Here is a 25,770-nt window from a genome sequence, read left to right as displayed (position 1 = left end):
CAAACAACACCCTGCTTCAACAATTATGACTCAAATGTATGGTATTCCTTCAAGTGAGCAAACCAACTTTGAGTAAGCGTTGTGGATCATGACGGTGCAGAGGTCATGGCTAACCTCACACACCTGCATTCCCTTATCACACAGGAGAGGCAGAGGAGAGGGAGGAGTGCTTTCAGTGATTCTTTGTTTGGAGAAAACAACTACATCTGCTCACTGGTGACTGATTTGTGTCTCAGGTTGTTTGATGTTAGCTAAACATTGGGAGTGGTCTGCTTCAGGGGAGGTGTCACTTTGTGGCTGAATTACCTTTCTCAAAGTCCCCACGGCATTTTCTAACTCTTCACTTGATCTGATATTTTCTGACTGTAAATCAATATCTTGTTCCAGAGTTTGGTCGAACAGCAGTAGATTTTTCTGAGCTCCACTCACCCTATCATCTGCCCCCTGTTCCCAATGTAACTGATTGTCCAGGTCAGACGTGCTCTCCTGCCAGCAATCAGCTCCATTCTGCAGCTTATCCACCAGTTCCCTCAACTCTTTATATTTTGTACTCAGCTGTGAGGCAACAGGTTTCCAATGTAACTGGAAATTAATTTATTCTGGACTTTTTCCAACTCGCTATTTCCTTTCTGAATCTCTTTAGAAAACCTATCAAGGACCCGCTCGTAATCTCCGTCACATTCTTCTCCACCTCCCAGGGTATCTTTTGCTCCTGATGCCCTTGATTCCGTTGTCAATCTGTCAGTCACATTGTCACAGATGACAAAGCCATTGTTGTATTTGCTTTTTTGAGGCAGCAGTGCGAACCACTGTGCCACTGGGTGGAATGCTGGCCCAGTGGGGAGAAACATAGAAACTAGAAGCAGGAGTAGGCCATTCGGCCCTTTGAGCCTGCTCCACCATTCATCTTCATCATGGCTGATCATCGAATTCAATTTCCTAATTTCCCTCCCCCCTCCCCGCCACCCCCGCCTCCCATATCCCTTTAGCCCCAAGAGCTATATCTCATATCTCCTTGAAATCAGACAATGTTTTGGCCTCAACTATAGGGTGACATGGTGGCACAGTGGTTAGCATTGCTACCTCACAGCGCCAGGCATTTAATTCCAGCCTTGGGTGAGTGTCTGTGTGGAGTTTGCATGTTCTCCCTGTGTCTGCGTGGGCTTCCTCCGGGTGCTCCAGTTTCCACCCACAGACCAAAAATGCCCAGGTTCGGTGGATTTGCAATGTTGAATTCCTTCTTAGTATCCCAAGCTGTGTGGGTTAGATAGGTTAGCCATGGTAAATGTGTGAGATTACAGGGACAGGGCAGGGGAGAGGGCCTGGGTAAGGTGCTCTGTTAGAGAGATGGTGCAGACTCGATGGTCCAAATGGTCCCTTCTGTACTGGAGGGATTCTATGATTCAATGAACACAGGAATGGTCAGAATTATTTCACATGTCCCAAATTTTAAATAACCATTACAATTAAAATTCTCTCATACTCACATGTGTGAGTTTGAATCCGGATTAAAATTCCCACAAGTTTAGATCACAGACAGAAAACCTGAAAGCTTGAAGCGTTCAACCCACAAATATCATCCATACACAAACAGAGAAACTTAGCATGTGCTTTACAACAATAACTGAAATTAATTCCTTAAGCGTTCTTGTGGTTCTGTTTCTAAACTTCCAAAAATGCCTTTAATTAAAGACTCAAGATAAAGTTAATTCACCAGAAAGATAAACCTTAACAAATGTAGCCCAAAACAATGATAAAACACATCTACAAATATCCACATAAAACAAACAAAACACACAGGTTCTCACAGCTCGTAAATTTCAAACAATGAATCCTCAGCATTCTCTCTCGCAGCTATAGCTTCGTAAAGCGACAGAGCACCACAAACGTTTCACAATATACGTTAATGATTTGGAAGATGGAACTGAAGGCACTGTTGCTAAGTTTGCAGATGATACAAAGATATGTAGAGGGACAGGTAGTATTGAGGGAGCAGGGGGGCTGCAGAAGGACTTTGATGGGCTAGGAGAGTGGGCAAAGTGGCAGCTGGAATACAATGTGGAAAAGTGTGAGATTATGCACTTGGGTAGGAGGAATGGAGGTATAGACTATTTTCTAAATAGGGAAATGCTTCGGAAATCAGAAGCACAAAGGGACTTGGGAGTCATTGTTCAAGATTCTCTTAAAGTTAACGTGCAGGTTTAGTTGGCAGTTTGGAAGGCAGATGCAATGTTAGCATTCATGTCAAGAGGGTTAGAATACAAGAGCAGCAATGTACTTCTGAGGCTGTATAAGGCTCTGGTCAGACCCCATTTGGAGTATTGTGAGCAGTTTTGAGCCTCACATCTAAGGAAGGGTATGCTGGTCTTGGAAAGGATCTGGAGGAGCTTCACAAGAATGATCTCTGGAATGAAGAGCTTGTTGTCATATGAAGAATGGTTGAGGACTCCGGGCCTGCACTCATTGGAGTTTAGAAGGATGAGGGGAGATCTTATTGAAACTTAGTAGGAAAAAACTAGAACTAGAGGGCACAACCTCAGGCTAAAGGGATGATCCTTTAAAACAGAGATGAGGAGGAGTTTCTTCAGCCAGAGAGTGGTGAATCTTTGGAACTCTTTGCCGCAGAAGGCTGTGAAGGTCAGTTCATTGAGTGTCTGTAAGACAGAGATAGATAGGTTCTTGATTAATAAGGGGATCAGGGGTTATGGGGAAAAGGCAGGAGAATGGGGATGAGAAAAATATCAGCCATGATTGAATAGTGGAGAAGACTCGATGGGTCTGGTGGCCTATTTCTGCTCCTGTGTCTTATGGTCTAAGCTCACAACTCCTTGATTAAAATAAGACACAAGATCCTTCATTCCCCTTCATTATAACTTAAACTTTTTTTTAGCCAACTTCCAAGGCCTGATTTTATCGGAAACATCAAGTCTTTGCTGATTTAAAATCCCAAACATGTTGCCAGCTGCAAAATCTTTGTTCCAGTGAAATGGAGGCAGTTTTCACTCAGAAACCAGTAACGGTGAGATTAACAGCGCGGGATGGAGAAGGACTCAGTTTCAATGGTGAGACTGCTGGTGGAATGGCGAGCTGGAGTTCAGCCAGAAATGCAGCAAAGTTTAAAAACAATCGCGCTCAACATGGGGCTGGAACCCACGGTCCATTAACGGTGATAAATTCATGTTGTTCAGCAGAATTACCACAACGTGATTTAATCACAGGTTGATACTAACACTGCCCTTTGAACGCAGCGAGCTGCAGTAAAATTGAATGTAGTAGAAAGGAGGACACGTTGGGACAGTTGTTAGAACTGATGCCTCACAGCGCCAGTGACTAAGGTTCAATTTCTCGGGTTACTGTATATGCGGAGTTTTCACGTTCTCCCCCTGTCTGCGTGGGTTTCCTCCTGGTGATCCGCTTTCCTTTTCAAAGATGTGTGGGTTAGGTTGATTGTCGTGATGTGGAGATGCCGGCGTTGGACTGGGGTAAACACAGTAAGAAGTTTAACGACACCAGGTTAAAGTCCAACAGGTTTATTTGGTAGCAAAAGCCACAAGATTTCCGAGCCTTAAGCTCCTTCTTCTCTCTCCCTGCCTCTCTGTCTCCATCTGTTTCTGCTCGAGAAGAGACAGGGAGAGAGAGAACAGGGAGAGAGAGAGACGGGGAGAGACAGAGATAAAGCGAGAGAGACAGATATTTGATAATTAATTGTGTATGGTCGCATTATTGAGTGTGGTTTAATTTGGTGATTTTTTTAATACAGAGAGGCAGAGAGAGAGAGGTGAAGACAGTGACATTCTCTCCCTGGCACCCTCGCAAGTTCAAAGACACAAAAGCTGCAGACACTCACACACACAAACTGGGTTTGGTAAGTTTCCCAATCTCTGCAGCTTCCCACGTGGCCCAGGGTTTGAATTGAAATTTAAAAGCAGCTTGGAGACACTGCAGGATTTTTGAGTTGAGTTTCTCCCCCCCTCACCCTGTAAATATAAAATAGAAATTCCTGGATTAAAATATTCCCTTGGACAGAGCAGAGGTGTGTGAGTGGTGTGTGTGTGTGTCTGAGACCTAGGCTGGATTTGGGAATATCTGCCTGCTGAAGAGGGTCAGTGAAACCATCCTGGCTGAATATCTCATCGCTAAAGAGTCACAGAGAGAGATATCTGATAAATAAATGTGTTACTGAACCCACTCTGGATGCTCCCTCTATCTCTGTCTTTCTCACTAACTTCATTGCAGTGTTAATGTAAGCCTTACTTGTGACACTAATATATAAACTTCAAAACTTTCAACTTTAAAAACTCTGTCTGTGTGTCTCTGTCTCAATTCAGACACTAGTTCAGTGCCAGGTTGAGAGGGGGTCAGTATTGAGCAGAATGGGAGGCAGTTTGATACAAAGTTTGCAGAAACTGCAGCGAGTGTTTGTAAACATGTTGGGGTTGTGGAAAGGTCAGTGTGTAACAAGCTGAGGGAAGGTGTTTCCACTTCACATGTGGCTACTTTTTGGCAATGGGAGTTACCTTTGCATCTACAGGGAGCTCTGAAGCCTCATGGCTTTCTGCCTGCCTCTGTTTGAACAGTTTAATATGTTTCAGCACTGAGACCTCTGGCCCTTGTTGGGAATATCAGTCTCCCAGAATACCAGTATACCTGACTGCCCACCTCCCCGCCCGCCACCCCCAGCCCCCAACCCTGTGTGTGTGTTGTCCCAAGTCTGGAGACTTCCCCACAGTCCCCTGAAAGGTTTAAACTGCCTCTGAGAAAACACCCTTTTAAAAACAAAATCCCCAGCAAGATCCCACAAGGTGCAGTCAGCTGTGTTGAGTGTTTTGTAATTTGGAAAAAGTTTATACAGAGAGAAAGAGAGAGGCAGAGAGGGGCTGAGACAGTGAAATCAAACCCCCCGGGACACCCAGAATGAAAATTACACAGCACAAAATCCCAGGATTGCCCCTTTCCAGGTTTTACTGAGAGATTGTCCAACTAAATATTAATTCCTGGGAAAAAGAGGGAGAGAGAGAATAAAGAGAGGTAGATAGAGGAAGGAAATGGAGAGAAAAGCAGAGAGAAATAGACAGAATGGGGGAAAAGCTGTGGAGAGGATGAAATGAAAATCTGAACATCTGTAAACTGAATTGTAAAGGGCTCTGTGAATTTTATTCAACAATTAGGTTCATTGCTCTGTCTCCGACCCCTGTTATTTTAGATTTAAAGCAAACTTATAGACAGTTTCATACATAATTTACTCTGCCACCCACCAAAGGGTTAACCTGTTTGTGACTAATTGCAAAGCCGGGATATTTTAACCCCAGGGTTTCAAACTCCAGCCCCCCACACATCCCACAATCGAACCAGAACTGGTTCATTCGAGGAAGCGAGATTAAAATTAAACCTGGATCAGGGTAATAAAGAGACGACAACTCACATGCGGCCTATAGAACAGGCTTCAGTCCATCCATCCTCCTCTGGAGAAAAGCCCCTTGTCCAAGGATTCTGAGTCCCGTTGCAGTCTTCAAAATTCAAATTCCTGGGGAGAAGAGAGAGAGAAAATAATTAATTAAAATACAAGAAAATGTGTAAATTAAATAGCACAAGAGGCCAGGATTCCCCCTTCTCAGTTACACAATCTCTCAGTAAAATCTAAATATTAATTCTTGGGGAAAAGGGAGAGAAAATAATTAAAGTACCAGAAAATATTTAAATTAAATAGCGCAAGAGCCCAGGATTCCCCTTCTCAGATTTTACTGAGAGATTGTCTAACTAGATATGAATTCTTGGGGAAAAGAGAGAGAAAATTAATTAAATACAAGAAACCATTTAAATTAAATCTCACCGAAACGCAGGATTCCCCCTTCTCAGTTACACAATCTCTCAGAAACATCAGAATGGCATGAACAGAGAGAGAGAAATCTACGAACAGAATCTCCTAAAACTGAATTCAAATATCCACAACCCCCCAGTCCATCCCTGTCTCCCTCTCAGACTCCAGGAGCTGCTCATCTCCCTCTTTCAGTTTGGGAAGGGGCTGCTGATTCCTTCGGGACACTTTTTAAAATCGCCCTCCCAGGATTGATTTCTACAACTCCCTCCATCTCCCTTTCACTATCTCCCTCTCTTTTCTCCCTCTGCTCCTGTCTCTCTTACTCAGTGTAAAGATGGATGTTCCTGTCTAGATCCTTGTCCCTGTCCCCTCTCTTTCTCACGCGTTGTCTCTGTCCATAGCTGTTTCTTTCCCTCTCTCTCATGTACTCTGCATTGAAATGAGCGATGCCATATTCCTGTCTCCCTGTTTACAATAACACAGTTTTTGTTGATTAAAGGTTTAAAGAGACACAAAGGAAGATGGAGCCAGAGAGAGAGAGAGACATTCTGGAGAGTGATGGACAGATATGGAAGAATGCTCGAGAGAGAGAGAGACATTCTGGAGAGTGATGGACAGATATGGAAGAACGCTCGAGAGAGAGAGACATTCTGGTGAGTGATGGACAGATATGGAAGAATGCTCGAGAGGGAGAGATGATTGGAAAGAAACAGGAAGGGAGAGAAAGCTGAAGATAGGGGAAAAATACTGGAGAGAGAGAGACAGAGAGAAAAGCAGAGAGAAATAGAATGGGGAAGAAAGCTGTAGAGGGGAAGATAAATGTAAAGGCTGAACTTCAGAAAATTGAATTGTAATGTCCTCTGTGAATCTTATTTAACATTCGGGTAAATCACTCTCTCCCACCCCTGTTATTTTGGATTTGCATCAAACTTTTAGACAGCTTCATATTACAGATATTTAATTTACTCTTTGCCACCCAGCAAAGGGTTAACCTGTTTGTGACTCATTGCAAAGCCGGGATATTTTAACCCCAGGGTTTTAAACTCCACCCCACCCCATCCCACAATCGAACCAGAACTGGTTCGTCCAAGAAAGCGAGATTAAAATTAAACCTGGATCAGGATAATAAAGAGACAACAACTCACTTGCAGCCTATAGAACAGGCCTCAGTCCATCCATCCTCCTCTGGAGAAAAGCCCCTTGTCCAAGGATTTCGAGTCACATTGCAGTCTTCAAAATTCAAATCCCTGGGGAACAGAGAAAATAATTAATTAAAATACAAGAAAATGTTTAAATTAAGTAGCACAAGAGCCCAGGATTCCTCCTTCTAAGATTTCACTGAGAGATTGTCCAACTAAATATTAATTCCTTGGGAAGAGATTGAATATAATTAATTTAAATACAAGAAAATGTTTAAATTTAATACACAAGAGCCCAGGATTCCCCTTTCTCAGTTACACAATCTCTCAGTAAAATCTATATATTAGTTCTTGGCTAAAAGAGAGAGAAATATATTAAAATACCAGAAAATATTTAAATTAAATAGCACAAGAGCCCCAGGATTCCCCCTTCTCAGATTTTACTGAGAGATTGTCCAACAAAATATTTCCTGGGAAAAAGAGGGAGAGAGAGAGGGAATAAAAAAAAGAGACAGATAGAGGAAGGAAAGGGATGGAGAGAGAGAAAGCAGAGAGGAAATAGACAGAATGGGGGAAAAGCTGCAGAGAGGACGAAATGAAATTCTGAACTTCTGAAAACTGAATTGTAAAGGCCTCTGTGAATTTTATTCAACAATTAGGAGCAGCGGTCTGTCACCCATCCCTGTTACCTTGGATTTAAAACAAATTGAGACAGTTTCATATTACAGACATTAAATTTACTCTTTGCCACCCACCTAAGGGTTAATGTGTTTGTAACTAATTGCAAAGCCGGGATATTTTAACCCCAGGGTTTCAAACTCCAGCCCCCCCATCCCACAATCGAACCAGGACTGGTTCATCCGAGGAAGCAAGATTAAAATTAAACCTGGATCAGGGTAATAAAGAGACGACAACTCACATGCGGCCTATAGAACAGGCCTCAGTCCATCCTAAAGTGTGGTGACCAGAACTAGGCTCAGTATTCTGTTGTGGCCTCACCAGAGCTTTAGAAACTATCAGAATAACTTCCCTGCTTTTGTTCTCAATTCCCCGATTTCTGAAACCCAAGATCCAAAATGCTCCAAACAAGAATATCAGACCTTTTTGCTTAACATAAAAAGCATTTTAACAACATTCTTAAAGTGGCTAAAGAAGATTTTGTCCAATGAAGGAACAGAAAGAAGCCATTTTGAACTTGCTCTCTCCAAAAGAGAATCCAGAATGTTTGATTCTGGGAAATGAAATTAAAAATGAAGCTGCAGCTACAACAGAGCAAGAAGAAGTCATTTCAATGTGGAATTGACTGGAATATTCTCTCTGGATTTAAACAATGGAGGAACTACAAACATGGAAGAAAATAAATTTCAAAACGTGAACTCTGAACAGACTGTTTTCAGAATTGAAAATCCACAACTGAACAGCAATGAGGACTGTCCTCTTGCAGAAGAAACTATAATTATTAAAAATTACTATAATTATTGAAAGAAGAAAACTTTCAGAAAACACTGAAACCAATAATATTTTCCATCTTCAGTGGACTGAATTCCTGGACATGGAACCCAGCAGTGTGCTGTTACCAAGCTGGACTTGTGAATGTGAAGTGGACAATGGAGGGATTATTATGTCTATTGCAGGTTATAAGATAGATCAACAGAGGAAAACAGTGGACTTAGGAACAGGAGTTGGCCATTTGGCCCTTCGAGCCTGCTCCGCCATTCAATAAGATCATGGCTGTTGTTAAGATATACAGTATGTTTTACATTGTAATATTCTAATTGGGATATTATAGAGTGATACATTTCCATTTCTTCCAGGGAATATGTTGTGAAGATCTAGTTTAATAATTCATGTGTTTCAGAAATATTAATTTCGGATTTTTAAAAAAATGTAACAACTGGAAAACCTGGGTTGAGAATCTGATAAAAACACCCTGAGGGAATTTGCAGTCACAAGGTGTGGCCCATGTTGGTTTGAGAAGTCAAAGCGAGAAGGGTAAGAACAAGTGTAACACGGCAGCTGGGCTCTTTTAGCTGGAGACATTGGGTCTGACAATTTTTTTCCTGTCTTTGTTCGAGAGGGGAATTCACGCAGACCTCAAGAAAAAAGGTTTGGTTCTGAAACTAAAAGCTAATTAATTTAAACATCTTTTGGACAGCTGTGGGAGTGGGAGCTGTGAACCAGCTGTGGGACCAGGAGCTGTGAACCAGCTGTGGGACCGGGAGCTGTGAACCAGCTGTGGGAGTGGGAGCTGTGAACCAGCTGTGGGAGTGGGAGCTGTGAACCAGCTGTGGGAGTGGGAGCTGTGAACCAGCCGTGGGACCAGGAGCTGTGAACCAGCTGTGGAACCGAGAGCTGTGAACCAGCTGTGGGAGTGGGAGCTGTGAACCAGCTGTGGGACCGGGAGCTGTGAACCAGCTGTGGGACCAGGAGCTGTGAACCAGCTGTGGGAGCGGGAGCTGTGAACCAGCTGTGGGAGCGGGAGCTGTGAACCAGCTGTGGGAGTGGGAGCTGTGAACCAGCTGTGGGAGTGGGAGCTGTGAACCAGCTGTGGGAGTGGGAGCTGTGAACCAGCTGTGGGACCAGGAGCTGTGAACCAGCTGTGGAACCGAGAGCTGTGAACCAGCTGTGGGAGTGGGAGCTGTGAACCAGCTGTGGGACCGGGAGCTGTGAACCAGCTGTGGGACCAGGAGCTGTGAACCAGCTGTGGGAGCGGGAGCTGTGAACCAGCTGTGGGAGCGGGAGCTGTGAACCAGCTGTGGGAGCGGGAGCTGTGAACCAGCTGTGGGAGCGGGAGCTGTGAACCAGCTGTGGGAGCGGGAGCTGTGAACCAGCTGTGGGAGCGGGAGCTGTGAACCAGCTGTGGGAGCGGGAGCTGTGAACCAGCTGTGAGACCAGAAGCCGAGGAGGTCATTAGGAACCATGGGTGTTCCCAATGTTTAAATCCCCCAGCAAGAAGGCAGTGAAGCCCATGCTTGGATTGAGGAGTCCATGTTTTGAGTCAATTTTGAAATCTCAAAGGAAAGTTGGAGAGTTGTTTAGCCGAAAGCTAATAGAAGGATCCTCATGAAATCTTGGAGCCTGGAGAATAGCTGGAATACTGAGGAGAATTAAAGTGAATTCTGGGAGCTTTGACATACCTTTGGGATTTGTCCCAGGAACAGAAGTGAATGTACATTCAAGATATTAAGTATAAGGGCATTCTTGTCGAGGAGTAAGGGTTTAAAAAGTACAAAAAAGGAAAAATGCTGCAAAACCTCAGCAGGTCTGGCAGCATCTGTAGAGAGTGAAAACAGAGTTCATGTTTTGAGTCAGAACTGAGTTTACAGAATAAATCTTTACAAAATATAATTCATCGAGCTGGTTTTTAATATTCTGTTTATATTCAGTAAAGTTTGATTTTGTTTAAAAACCTGGAATCTTGTGATGGGTGTTTGGATTTCTCACTGAACGTTAATGTTCTTGACCCGAATTATAACACACAATATTTCAAAACAATTTGAAAAATAAAAACATGGTCTTTATTTTGTACAAAGTATTACATTATAAAACACCCCTCATCGAGGATCTGCAATAATTTCTTAGCTCGATCACCAGTGAAACAATCAGATAAATGAATAAAAATTGTACTAATTGTCGTCCCTTCTAAATCAGGAGGGTTATCCCCAGCACAGAGGGTCATTTGGAATTTTTCCCGCAGACCAATTAACAGGGATTATACTCTCCAACCATCTCTGAAGTGAATTCTTTACATGAATCGTCCAGGCCAGTGCAGTTATCAACTTGCAGTTTGGCTGATCAGCTGAGATTTTCTGCAGCATTTCATCGATCACCGAGTGATTCCTTTCACAGAGTCCATCACTGAAAGGACTTTCAGCTGCCGTGTTCCTGACCAGAATGTTGATGTTTTCACACACGTCTCAAAACTCATCATTCAGAAACTGAGCTGGTGCCACAGCTCCAGCCCCAAGGGCCAAGGGAAGGTTCACTGTTGGGATGTGATGGCATCCTCCAATAATTTTTATACATTGTACACTTTGTCTCTTGTATGAGTCTCAGATACTCTTCATCAACTGCTCCTGCATCTTGAAGCAGGATTTTTAATCTTTGGCAAGTAGTGTGAACAAATTGTGTAGTTTTAAGATAATTTGCATCTTCCCCTTCTGATTTTTATCAAAGCTTTCATTATTCCTTCTCAAACATTCAGATTGGAAACGTCAGGTATTTTTAAACATTCTCTGTCACCACGTTATAATCCTGACCGCTTTCTGGTGAAGGAGGAAACTGGTTCCAATCTTTACTTGGTATAGATTTATTCACAGAGTGAAACATTGCAGGTATATAACTCCTAATACCATTCCATGCTCTGTCAGTAAGTGTCTATATGTGCTCATGTAAACATCTAATCAATGTCCACTGCTTGTATATATTTAACCCCAAATTATACAATTAACACCCACAGTCAGAGTATTTAAAAGGTCTCTAATCGGTGTGACTGCCATAATGTCTCAGCAGGTTGGATGACTCAGTGAATCCTTTCCTACACTCCGAGCAGGTGAACAGCCTCTCTCCTCCGTGTGAACTTGCTTGTGTTTCCGCAGGCTGGAAGGATCAGCAAATCCCTTCCCACATTCAGAGCAGGTGAAAGGCTTCTCCCCAGTGTGAACTCGACGGTGTGCGCGCAGACTGGATGACTCAGTGAATCCTTTCCCACACACACAGCAGGTGAATGGCCTCTCCCCGGTGTGAACTCGCCGGTGTTTCCAGAGGCTGGAGGAATCAGTGAATCCCTTCCCACACTCAGTGCAACTGAATGGTCTCTCTCCAGAGTGAATTCGCTGGTGTGTCAGCAGACTAGTGGACCTAGTAAATCCCTTCCCACACACAGAGCAGGGAAACGGCCTCTCTCCAGTGTGAACTGCCCGGTGTCGCAGCAAGGTTGATAACTGAGTGAATCCCTTCCCACACACGGAGCAGGTGAATGACCTCTCCCCAGTGTGAACTGCCTGGTGGTTCTGTAGGGTAAATGATGCACTGAATCCTTTCCCACACACGGTGCAGGTGAACGGCCTCTCCCCGGTGTGGACTCGCTGATGTATCAGCAGGTGAGATGACCGAGTGAATCCCTTCCCACAGTCAGAGCAGGTGTACGGCCTCTGCCCGGTGTGTATTCGCTGGTGTCTCCGCAGGTTGGATGAAAGAGTGAATCCCTTCCCACACACTGAGCAAGCAAATGACCTCTCCCCAGTGTGAACTCGCTTGTGTCTCCGGAGGCTGGATGAATCCCCGAACCTCTTCCCACACTCAATGCAGGTGAAAGGCCTCTCCCCCGTGTGAATGCGTCCGTGTGTCAGAAGACGGGATGAATCAGTGAAACCCTTCCCACATTCAGAGCAGGTGAATGGCCTCTCCCCAGTGTGAATTTTCTGATGTGTCACCAGGTTGGATAACTGAGAGAACCCTTTCCCACAATCAGGGCAGGTGAATGGCTTCTCCCCAGTGTGACTGCGTCGATGAATCTCCAGCTCACACGGTGCTTTGAATCTTTTTCCACAGTCCCCACATTTCCACTGTTTCTCCCTGATGCGGGAGGCCTTCTGTCCCTCCAGGTTTGACAATCAGTTGAAGCCTCGTCCTCACCGAGAACAGATGTACACTCCCTCTCAATGTAAATGGGGCAATGCTTTTCAGGCTGTGTAACCTGAACACACACTCAGGTTTGTACTTCTCAGTGCTTTTCCAGTCACACTAATGTTCAATCTTTTTCCACAGAAAAAAAACCAAACAATAAACAATTCTTCTCGAGTCAAAGGCCAATGATATTCACGTTGTGATTAATCGAGTGACTCTGTCAGATCTGAACGTAATGTTTTGTTTTGATATTTCTGTCCTGCAAATCCTCCCCTTCTAATATCCTGTGAAAGAAGTTTTCAAAAGTCAACACCATGCACATAGAAAATAAATTCAGAATGGACAATTCTCGATTCATTTAAACTATTTTCTATTCTTTTATTCCTGAAAAGTTGTAAATTTCTGTCCCACACATTCTGCACCGAATCTTCACCCTCCCGATTCTGCTGAAGCTGCTGGTTCACACTCCAGGGCACAAAGACCTGAAAATCTTCAGGCAAGCTGTTCACCTATATATCCCTTATATTCATATAGAACTGGACTATAATTTGTGTAAAAGTGCTATATTACGTTATTAGAGAGAGGTCGGGAATATGTGTAGAAAGTTTGTTTGGACTTCAAGTGGTCATAAACTGGAATTCACCCCACATGCGGATGGTGGAAGCAGAGAGAACCCATGATTTCAAATGATGTTGGTCATTCAAAAGAAATAAACCTGTAGGACAGTGATACAGAGGGGGAATGGGACCCACTGGTTGTTCTATGGAGAGTTGACATGGACTCGAGTTGCCAAATGGACTCTTTTTGTGCTGCAATGTCTCACTGACTGGAAATATATAACACAACTATATTACTATATTCCAAGAATAGAAATAAAAAATAAATGTACTTTACTGCAGCACCAAAAATAATACATCTAACATGTACAATAACAAAACTAGAAATACCTCTGTTATGATCTCCATAGAGACTGATAATCTTCAAATAAACAATTTCCCAGACAATCCCAATGGAATAAACCAAAGAATAAGGTTTCATTCATTTCATACTTTTACTGCAATAATCAAACTAAAATCAACATAAATGAAGCATGCATTCACAGACAATGGTACTTGAGCAGACAGGATAAATTTGACTTTAAATAGTTCAGACAATAACAACAGGTTCCACAAAATCACAAAGATTTACAAATGTTTACAAATATTTACAAGCATCACAAACCAGCCTCCCATCCATTGACTCTGATTACACTGCTCGCTGCCTTGGCAAAGCAGCCAGCATAATTAAGAACCCCACGCACCCCGGACATTCTCTCTTCCACCTTCTTCCATAGGGAAAAAGATACAAAAGTCTGAGGTCACGTACCAACCGACACAAGAACAGCTTTGTCCCTGCTGCTGTCAGACTTCTGAATGGACCTACCTTGCATGAAGTTGATCTTTCTCTGCACCCTAGCTATAACTGTAACACTACATTCTGCACTCTCTTGTTTCCTTCTCTATGAACGGTATGCTTTGTCTGGATAATGTGCAAGAAACAATACTTTTCACTATGTTAATACATGTGACAATAATAAATAAAATAAAATAAAACATTTCCCCCCTCCACATATTTGGCTCTAATTCCAGTTACAGAGTCCCAAAACTCTCTAAATTTCCCAGGTATAGGTTCAGCTCCTTTCCCTTTACAGGAGGTTGGACTGGACTCTTTCCCTACAGCCCATTTCCACAGGCAGCTCCAGGAGTCACAGCCTCTGGATCTCTCACTGGTCGATTCTCCCAATCAGCCTTTTTGTTCTGCTTTTTCCAGCTGCTCAGACTCCCTCCCCATCTCCCACTCACAGCTTCACTGTTCACTGAACTCTTCCCTTCCCTCCTGAACACCTCTCACACCCTGCCTGTTCTTTATCTGCAACACAAACTGTTTTACTCACAGATGTGGGTCACAGGAAGAAGGTTCAGTCTGTGTGAAGCTCAACCTCCTATGTCACAAAGCCCACCCACTGATTGGCTGGAGTACAAGAGTCCTTCCGGTCTGCCAGGGCTCCCGATTGGCCAGAACTCGGGAGAGGGGCATCAATGGATCTCTTTCCGGGGGGGGGGGGGGGGAGGGGGTGGAGAGGAGACAGCGTCCGAGCCTGCGCACTGGAACCTCAGGACGTCACCGTGGAGCAGATTGATTCCTATTGGCTGCTTCAGGCTGGGCTCCATTGTGACGTCACAACGCGGAAGTTGGCCAATGAGCTTCAGAGTGAAACTCCCTCCTCTGGACAACATCTGGGAGGAAATCAATGTTTCCCCCTTTCCATTTCTTTTCTCATTCTGGGGGAAATTGGGAACTTGCAGCAACTGAAGGGAAAGGAAGTGAATCCTGGGAGACTGCAGACTCTGAAAACGTTACAGACGGACACCAGAATTAGGAGCAGGACTAGGCCCAGGTATCTTTTTCTTTCTCTCTCAAAGACATAGACAACCTTTAACTCCCTAAGTTTGACAGATTTATTTATCTGGATAATAGGATAGCCTCTTACCCAATGTTCACAATTAAAGGGGGAGTTTCCCAGGAGAGGGCTAATATTTAAATGAACAGTAAATTAGTATGGGACAGAGATATGTTTAACATAGTTATATGTTATATACTATGTTATTTATGATTCCCTATTTCTTGTCTTGGAATATATAGCACTTTGTCAATGTTACCTATTTGATTCGATTTATTATTGTCCCTTGTCCAAAAATGTGCGGATAAAAGCAAATTACTGCAGATGCTGGAATCTGAAACCAAAAGAGAAAATGCTGGAAAATCTCAGCAGGTCTGGCAGCATCTGTAAGGAGAGAAAAGAGCTGACGGTTCGAGTCCAGATGACCCTTTGTCAAAGCTAAAAGGCATAGAAAGTGGGAGATATTTAAGCTGCAGGGTGAGGGACTGAAAGATGAGTCATAGCCACAAAAACCAGGGGAAAAGGCTGCTAATGGCTCTGAGAGAATAAAGGGTGTGAATGGCCTGATGGCAGAGAAGCTGAAATCAGCGGGTAAGCTGTGACAGATGAAGATGTGGGGGGCGGGGGGGGGGGGGGGGGGTTGGAGGAAGAATGGGTGGGAGAGAGGTAATATTTAAGGAAAGGGGAAGCAAAGGAGTTTCTGTGGCTATGACTCATCTTTCATTCCCTCACCCTGCGTATAAATATCTCCCACTTTCTATGCTTTTTAGCTTTGACAAAGTGTCATCTGGGCTCGAAATGTCAGCTCTTTTCTCTCCTTACAGATGCTGCCAGACCTGCCGAGATTTTCCAGCATTTTCTCTTTTGGTTCCAAAGATGTGTGGGTTAGGTTGATTGACCATAATAAATTGACCATAGTGTCGGGGGATTAGCAGGGTAAATGTGTGGGGTTGTGGGAATAGGGCCTGGGTGGGATTGTGGTTGGTACAGACTCGGTGGCCGAATGGCCTCCTTCTGCACTGTAGGGATTCTATTCTTGGATTAGTGTATAATGAAAAGTATTGTTTTTTGCGTGCTATACAGGCGAAGCATACTGTACATAGAAAAGGAAAGGAGAGGTAGAGTATGTAGTGTTACAGTCATGCAAAATTACAGCATAGAAGGAATCCATTTGGCAACTCAAATCCATGGCAACTCTCTGCAGAGCAATTCAGTCAGTTCCATTCTCTCTCTATATCCTCATTCTCCTGAGTTTCATGTCACAAATAGGCAGTCTTGATGATGATGATATGTGGCTGGAAGCTCATCTTGGGGTGAAATATTTCACCCCAAGACAGTTGCTAGGAAGAGGGGTAGATTTGGTGGTGAGAGAGTGGAATTTGTAGTGGGAACTGAACTCAATGGGTTCAGTCTTCCCAGTATTTATATGGAAGAATTTTCTGTTCTTTTAGTACTGGATGTCAGACAAGTCAGGATGGTGTGTGAGTTAAAAGCGAACTTGGAGGTGATGGTGTTCACATCTACCTGCTACCTTGGTCCTTATAGGTGATGGAGATTGAGAGTTTGGGAGATTCTGTCAAAGTTCCCGTCGAGTTATAGATGTTTGAAATCCCTCTTCTTCACCACTGCCTCTCCCACTTCTCTCTGTCACCTCACACAGTGCCCAGATTCTTGTGTAGACCCAGACCAGGTGGCACATACCCTTCCCTGAAGGACCTTAGTGACTCAGTTGGGTTTTTATGACAATTCAGCAGCTTTTATGTTTACCCTTTCCTCACTCCGGTCCCACAAAATACCAGATTCATTCAGCTCAATTTCACAACTTGCCTTTGTGTTTTTGTGGGTTCTCTCTCACTCCCTTTTTGCTGTTTTAAATCAGTTTGATTTAGAAGAGGAGGATTTGCAGTGGGGAAACGCAAACCAAACGTGGTATCAGAACCTGATGGAGTTGGCCAAGTTATTGTAACCTGAATATCATTGTGTTTTGAATATAGAAGAAAACAGCGCCATCCACAGTGGAGAGAAACTGTACACGTGTTGTGTGTGTGGACAAGACTTCAACCAATCATCCAGCCTTTCGGAACATAATTACAGTCACAACAAGGAGATGGCATGGCAATGTGAGGACTGTGGGAAGGGATTCAAATACCCATCGCAGCTGGAAACTCATCGACGCCGTCACACTGGGGAGAGGCCATTCACCTGCTCCCGATGCGGGAGGGGATTCATTCAGTCATCCAGCTTGCGTATACACCAAAGGATTCACACTAAGGAGAGACCATTCAGCTGCTGTGTGTGCGGGAAGGGATTCAATCAGTCATTCAACCTAGCATTACACAAGCGAGTTCACACTGGGGAGAGGCCGTTCACTTGCTCCCAGTGTGGGAAGAGATTCAGTCAGTCAGCCAACCTAGCAAAACACCGGCGAATTCACACTGAGGCCAGACCATTCACCTGCTCTGTGTGTGGGAAGAAATTCAAGGAGTCATCCAACCTAGCAAAACACCAGCGAGTTCACACTGGGGAGAGGCCATTCGTCTGTTCCCAGTGTGGGAAGGGATTTACTCACTCAGCCAATCTGCTGAGACACCAACGAATTCACACTGGAGAGAAGCCATTCATCTGCTGTGTGTGTGGGAAGGGATTCAGTCAGTCGTCCACTCTGCTGACACATCAGCGAATTCATAAGTAATTATTGTGATTGGATTTTGCTGTTTTTCATATTCAGACTGAACCACATTCATTTGAGTCTATTTCTGCTGAATTGAAAAATAACCCCAGCTCTGTTACATAGAAACATGCATAGAAAATAGAATCAGGAATAGGCCATTCGGCCCTTCAAGCCTGCTCCACCATTCATTATTATCATGGCTGATCATCAAAATCAATATCCTGATCCTGCCTCTTCTCCCCCACCCCTCCTCATCCATATCCCTTGATACCTTTAGCCCCAAGAGCCAAATCTACTTCCTTCCTGAAATCCTTCGAGGAGCAGTGCTCCGAAAGCTTATGGCTTTTGCTACCAAATAAACCTGTTGGACTTTAACCTGGTGTTGTGAGACTTCTTACTAGATGGAATTTAACACAGACAAACGTGAGGTGATGTAATTTGGAAGGTCTACTGCAGAAGGAAAGTATACAGTAAATGCTAGAGTCCTTAGAAATGTTGGCGTACAGAGGGATTTAAGTGTGCAGATCCACAGTACCCTGAACGTGGCAACTCAGGTGGACAAAGTGGTCAAGAGGGCGAATCGCATGCTGGTCTTAAATCGGTCGAGACGCTGAGTATAAGAATTGGGAAAACATGTTGCAGCTGTATAAGACTTTGGTTATGCTGACCCTAGCAACTTCCCTACTACCTACATTAGGCTCAGTAGTCTATAGTTCCCCATTTTCTCGCTTCCTCCCTTTTTGAATCATGGGATATTCTTTTGTGAATTCAGAAGCAAAGTACGAATTTAGTTCCTCAGCCACTTCTTTATTCCCCGTTATGAATTCTCCTGTTTCTGACTGTAAAGGGCCTACATTCGTTTTGTCAACCTTTTTCTCTTTACATACCTATAGAACCTTTTACACTCAGTTTTTATGTTCCCCACTAGCTTACTTTCATATTCTAATTTCTCCTTCTGAACCAATTCCTTGGTCCTCCTTTGCTGTATTGTAAACTGCTCCCAATCCTCAGGTCTTTTGCTTTTTCTTGCCAATTTTTATGCTTCTTCTTGGAATCTAATGCTCTCTCTAATTTCCCTTGGAAGCAATGGTTTGGCTACAGTTCCTTTTCCACTCTTGTGCCAAATAGGAGTAAACAACTTTAAGTTCACCTACTTGTTCCTTAAATGCCTACCGTGGGTGGCACAGTGGCATAGTGGTTCGCAATGCTGCCGGGTTCAATTCCTGGCTTGGGTCACTGTCTCTGTGGAGTTTGCATGTTCTCCCCGTGTCCACGTGGGTTTCCTCCGGGTGCTCCGGTTTCCTCCCAAATTCTGAAAGACGTGTTGTTAGATGCATTGACCCGAACAGGCGCCGGACTGTGGCGACGAGGGGAATTTCACAGTAACTTCATTGCAGTGTTAATGTCAGCCTTACTTGTGACTAATAAACTTTAACATTGTCTGTCCACTGTCCTTCCTTTCAGTCATGTTTCCCAGTCCATCATAGCCAATTCATGCCTCAATCCATTATAGTTACCTTTACTGAAATTCAGGACTCTGGTGTCAGAATCAACTACATCATTATCCACTTTGACAAAGAATTCTATCATATTATGGTTGCTCATCCCCAAGGGTTCTCTCACAACTAGATTGTCAATCCTTTCTCATTGCACAATACCCAGTTCAAGATGGCATGCTCCCTTAGCTCCTCAAAAGTATTGGGCCAGAAGACCACTCCAAAAATTCCTCCTCTATTGTAATGTGATTAATTTGATCACCCAATCTGTATGCAGATTAAAGTCACCTATAATCACAGATATTTATTTAACACATGCATCTCTGATTTCCTGTCTAATGCTTTTCCCAACATTACCATTAATTTGGTAGTCTGTATACCACACCCACAAATGTTTTTTGCCCCTTGGTGTGGCTTAACTTGACCCATACATATTCCACATATCATCCTTAATTAACAATGCAACTCCACCATGTTTTTGTTTATGTCTGTCCTTCCTAAACACTGAATAGCCCTCAATGTTTAGTTCCCATCCTTGGTCACCTTGGAGCTATGTCTCTGTAGTCCCAACTGTATTATACCCCTTTACATCTAACTGTGCAACAAATTCATCCATTTTATTTTGAATGCTCCAAGCGTTCATGTACAAAACCTTCAGGCTAGTCCTTTTAACATTTGTTGTCCAGTTCCTACCATTTTTTACTGTGTCCGTATCTGATTCTGGCTCTCAATTCTCTGCCTATCACTTTTCTTATTCTTCTTGCTGTCTTTTTCTCTTGTTCTTGGTACCCTCTGCTCTGAATCCTTACATAGGTTTCCATCTCCCTGCCATTTTAGTTTAAACCTTCTCAATGACTCAACAAGTACACCCCCAACCCCCCAAGCACATCAGTCCTGGCCCTGTCCAGTTTGTACTGGTCCCACCTTCCCCAGAACCAGTCGCAATGTCCCAGGAATCTGAAACCCTGCCTCTCACATCATCTTTTCAGCCAGGTATTCACCCAATATATCCTGCTGTTTCGACTCTGAATAGTACATGGCACTGGGAGTAATCCTGAGATAATGTTAATATAGTCAGTCTTAGAGGATTTGTGGCCAGGAAACTCTCACAAAACATCAGATCAGGCTTGGATGTAGCCACAGAATTTATCATAACCTGAAAAGTAGAAAGTTTTGAACATGGAAGAAATCAGCACCATTGATAACCACAGTCACAGTTGGCAGAAACCATGGAAATGTGGAGAGTATAAAGAGATATTCAATTAACCGTCAGAGCTGGAAACCACACTGGGGAAATGCCCTTTACCTGCTCTGAGTACGGCAAGGGATCATTCAGTCTTCTCAGCTTGTTAGACACCAGTGGGTTTAAACTGGGGAGAGGTCATTTATCTGCTTCAAGTGTGAGAAGCGTGATGATAGTATTGCAGTGGGTGTATGTTTTTCTGCTGAGGGGGAATGTTTAAAAATCCAGCTTTATTCTGCAGGTATCTGGTGTGTCTGTGTCTCTCAAGGGTTGTGAAAGCTGGGAATCAGTTACTTTGATAGAGCTGATGGGCTTTTGTTTAAACAAGACATTCCTCTGGGATTTCTAGATTTGATTGACAGGTCATGTGATAGTGGGTCTTTGCAGGAAGAAGCTTTTGCAGTTCTAATCGTTTGAAGATAGAGGGTTTCTACAAGCTGCTCTGAGACTTGTTGTCTTTCTGAAAGCTTTAAGACTATCTACACTCAACTATATTTATGGTTACTAACTATATTTAAAGTGGCACTTACAACTATAAGAGTAATGTTGCTTATTTGGAACTGAAATAGTGATAAGTTAGAAATTAAGATTGTTTCTTTGCATTTTTAAATGTTGTTCAACTGTTAATGATTAAGCTGATTCATTTGTTAGAGTTATATTTAAACTGTGATATTAAATAAAGTTAGCTTTACTATGAAAGATCCCTAATTTGTCAGTGGAATTTCTCCTCGTCAGAAGCATCCTATCCTCACATTTATGCCAAAATAAAAAAATTGCTGGGGTCTAGCCTGGCTTCCGAATGTAATTTAGGGGCTCCGGGTCCAGGACCCTAACAGAAGGGATTCACTCACCCACCCTGTAAACACCCCCAGTTTCATACTGAGTAGAAGAGACCTTAAAAATGCCCAGACTGTGGGAGCTGCTATAAAAGTTTTATAGAATCTTTACATTGCAGAAGGAGGCCATTTGGCCCATTGAGTCTGACCACAATCCCGCCCAGGCCCTATTCCCCACACCCCACATATTTATCCTGCTAATTCCCCTGACACTCGGGCCAATTTAGCATGGCTAATCAAACAAACCTGCACATCTTTGGACTGCGGGAGGAAACTGGAGCACCCGGAGGAAACCCATGCACACATGGGGAGAATGTGCAAACTCCACACAGACAGACGCAATGGGCAGAATTAAACCCAGATCCCTGGCGCTATGTGGCAGCAGTGCTAACCATTGTGTCACCGTGCCACCCCAAAATTGTGGATTACTAATGTCTCATCAAGGTTTTAACACTGATGAGAGACTGGGTTCAGGGGATCATTTCAACTCACTGTATACCTCGTTCACATTGGGGAGGGGCTGTTCACCTGCTTTGAGTTTGGGAAAATATTCACCGTTTTGAGGTGGGATTTGCAGTGTCTAGTTTTGGGGTCACTGTGGATAGTTTTCTCTGACTTACCGTTACCTGTTTAAAGATGAAGAAGGAGTTTTAAGAAGGACACAACAGTAACTCTCATCCTGTTCAACGTGAAACTAATCTCACTGTTAATTCCTCCTCAGTTACAATTTTAAACACAAAGTTTGCAGGCAGGATTGAAGTGGGGACTTTCTCCTGTAAAACTGCAGTGAGAAGGAGTGCCTGAGGGAAATGAGTGTGAATCCCCCAGCCCCGGACAGAGGGAACTGACCATCCATCTCCAGCTCTAATTCCAGTTTGAAAAGCAACCCTCTACCACCACCTTCTGTCTTCTACCAGCAAGCCAATTTTGTATTCAATTTTTGATTTGATTTATTATTATCACATGTATTAGTATACAGTGAAAAGTATTGTTTCTTGCACGCTGTACAAAGTATACCATTCATAGAGAAGGAAACGAGAGAGTGCAGAATGTAGTGTTAGTCATAGCGAGGGTGTAGAGAAAGATCAATTTAGTGCAAGGTAGGTCCATTTATAAGTCTGGCTAGTTCTCCATGGATCCCATGTGATCTAACCTTAACTGGCCAGTCTACCATAGGTACCTTGTCGAAGGCCTTGCTGAAGTCCATGTAGACAACATCTACTGCACCGTCCTCATCTATTTGTTTTTGGTCACCCTTTCAAAAAGCTCTGTTAAATTTTTAAGACACAATTTCCCGTGCACAAAGCGATGCTGACAATCCGTAATCAGCCTTTGTCTTTCCAAATGCATGTAGATCCTGTCTCTCAGACTACCGTCCAACAACTTACCCACCACTGACGTTAGGTTCACCGGTCTGTAGTTCCCTGGCTTTTCCCTGCTGCCTTTCTCAAATAGCTGTAACATTTGCCTCTCTCCAGTCTTCTGGCACCTCACCCGTGGTTGTTGATGATACAAATATATACGCTAGGGGGCGCCACAATTTTTTCCCCAGCTTCCCACAATGTCCTGGGATGCGCTTGATCAGGTCCTTGAGATTTATCTACCTTTATGTGTTTTAAAACTTCCAGCACCTTGTCTTCTGTAATGTGGGCGCCATTGAAGACATCACTATTTACATCCCTGAATTCCCAAGTTTTCATGTCTTTCTTCAGGGTAAATACTGATGAGAAATATTCCATTAGGATCTCACCCATCTCCTGTGGCTTCACACATAAATGACCTTGTTGATCTTTAAGGGGCCTATTCTCTCCCTAGTTACTCTTTTGCCCTTAATATACTTGTAGAATCTCTTTGGATTTTCTTTTACCTTATCTGCCAAAGCTATCTCCTGTTCCCTTTTTGCCTTCCTGATTTCCATTTTAAGTGGACTTCTGCACTCCCGATACTCCTCAAGGGGTTCACTTGGCCCCAGCTGCCTGTACCTGACATATGCTTCCTTCTTTTTATTGACCAGAATCTCAGTATCTCTCGTCTTCGAGTGTTTCCTTCTCCTGGCGGTCTTGTCCTTTATACTAATAGGAATGTGCTGGTCCTGAACTCTCGCTATCTCGCTTCTGAAAGCATCCCACATTCCAGACGTTCCTTGACCTGTGAACAGCCTTCCCCAATCAGCTTGTGAAAGTTCCTGTACAATCCCATCAAAATTGGCCAAGCCCCAATTTAGAACTTTAACTTGTGGACCAGACCTATCCTTTTCCATAACTATGTTAAAACTAATCGAATTATGGTCATTGATCCCAAAGTGCTCCCCAGTAACACTTCAGTCACTTGCTGCTTTACATCCTGGTTACTTGTTCGTATGTATATTTCCTCAACTTCATATCACAACAAGGACATCAATTTGTCTCTTTTCTTGGGGAAATCAACAATAAATAAACTTTGAAACTTTAAACTTTTACCCAACACACACTGTCAAAACGCTGTTAGACTTAACACTATAAGAAAATATTAACTCCAGTGCAGTCACAGGAATTATTAACATCATGAAAAGAATGAGCCCTGTCAGAATGAACATAGTCCAGTCCCGGATGTGATTAACAGGAGCAATAATAGCAGAATCCAACCCTGCAGTCACTCGTGAACTCGCTGGTGTCTCAGTAGGTGATAGGACTGAGTAAATCCCTTCCCACACTGGGAGCAGATGAACGGCCTCTCTCCAGTGTGAATTCGCTGGTGTCTCAGCAGTTGGAATGACTGAATGAATCCTATCCCACACTCAGAGCAGATGAAAGGCCTCTCTGTAGAGTGAACACGCTGGTGTCTCAGGAGGAGAGCTGACTGAGTGAATCCCTTACCACAGATGAAACAGATGAATGGGTTCTCCGCAGAGTGAATTTGTTGATGTCTCTGCAAGCTGCACGACCGACTGAATCGCTTTCCACATTTAGTGCAAGGGAACGGTCTCTCCTCGGTATGAACTCGCTGGTGTCGCAGGAGACTGAATGATCGAGTGAATCCCTTACTGCACACAGAACAGGAGAATGGGCTCTGACTAGAGTGAATGTATTGGTGTCTCCGTAGATTCCTTGTGCTTTTGAAGCTCTTACCACAGTCCGAACATTTAAAAAGTCTCTTATCAGTGTGAACAAGCTGATGAGATGTGAGATTAGTTAAACTGGTGAATCCCTTCCCACACACAGAGCAGCTAAATGGTCTCTCCCCAGTGTGAACTTGCTGATGTACAGTGAGGTGAGATGACTGAGTGAATCCCATGCCACATTGGGAGCAGGTGAACGGCCTCGCCCCAGTGTAAACACGCTGGTGTCTCAGCAGGGTGGATGTCCGAGCAAATCCCTTCCCACACTTGAAGCAAGTGAATGGTCTCTCGCCAATGTGACCACGTCGATGAGTTTCCAGATCTGATGGGGATCTGATCACTTTACCACAGTCCCCACATTTCAGTGGCCTGTGTGTGATGTTGACTCCAGTGTGAGTGCATCGATGATATTCCAGCCGGGATGGATAATTAAATCCCTTCCCACAGTCCCCACATTTCCACGGTTTCTCCATGGTGCTGGTGTCCTTGTGTCTCTCCAGGTTGCACGATCAGTTGAAGCTTCATCCACACACAGAACACATGTACAGTTTCTCCTCGCTGTGAATAGTGTGATGTTTTATCAGGCTGTGTTACTGGTTGAAGCTCCTTCCAGTCAGTTCACTGGAACACTCTCATTCGGGTGTGTGTGTCTCGGTGCTTTTCCAGTCACAGTGATGTTTGAAATCTTTTCCCACAGACAGAACAGACATTCTCCTCCTTCCACAGTGTAAGGTTGATGATATTCAAATCCTGATGAATCGGGTGATTCTGTTAAATCTTGATGTGATGTTTGCTTTTGTACTTTTTAATCTGCAAATTCTCCCCTTCTAACACCCTGCAAAAGAAATTTAGGAAAATGATAACTAAGTCTGGGATAGAAGTTCTGAAAAGATAATTCGAGTATCTCTGAAACATTTTTTCCTCTTTTGTTCCCCCAAATCAGTAAATCCCCGTCCCACACACTCTCCCTCCTCCCAGGGCTGAAATCCAAACCCATCTCACCATCTCCACCATTTCTTTCCTCCACTCCCAGTTTTCTCCCTCCCTCTCCTCTGTCTGGGTGCAGATATAGAACATAGAACATAGAAAGCCACAGCACAAACAGGCCCTTCGGCCCACAAGTTGCGCCGATCACATCCCCACCTCTAGGCCTATCTATAGCCCTCAATCCCATTAAATCCCATGTACTCATCCAGAAGTCTCTTAAAAGACCCCAACGAGTTTGCCTCCACCACCACCGACGTCAGCCGATTCCACTCACCCACCACCCTCTGAGTGAAAAACTTACCCCTGACATCTCTTCTGTACCTACCCCCCAGCACCTTAAACCTGTGTCCTCTCGTAGCAACCATTTCAGCCCTTGGAAATAGCCTCTGAGAGTCTACCCTATCCAGACCTCTCA

The 25,770-nt window shown here is 43.8% G+C and overlaps 2 protein-coding genes across 2 annotated transcripts in view; one reads left to right on the top strand and one right to left on the bottom strand.

Annotated features, from left to right (window-relative positions):
- LOC144485604 (uncharacterized) overlaps positions 1 to 25,770 on the top strand; it is a 158,567-nt gene that overhangs the window by 42,948 nt on the left and 89,849 nt on the right. The window lies entirely within an intron of this gene.
- Positions 11,183 to 24,544, bottom strand: LOC144485605 (uncharacterized). Its single transcript, XM_078203704.1, is given in 4 exon segments — positions 11,183 to 11,526; positions 11,529 to 12,569; positions 20,499 to 20,562; positions 23,907 to 24,544. Coding segments are annotated over 4 exon segments (1,833 nt in total). The 3' UTR covers positions 11,183 to 11,436.

This window comes from Mustelus asterias, unplaced genomic scaffold, assembly GCF_964213995.1.
Source record: "Mustelus asterias unplaced genomic scaffold, sMusAst1.hap1.1 HAP1_SCAFFOLD_201, whole genome shotgun sequence".
Taxonomy (NCBI): domain Eukaryota; kingdom Metazoa; phylum Chordata; class Chondrichthyes; order Carcharhiniformes; family Triakidae; genus Mustelus; species Mustelus asterias.
This window is presented reverse-complemented; position numbering and strand designations above follow the sequence as displayed.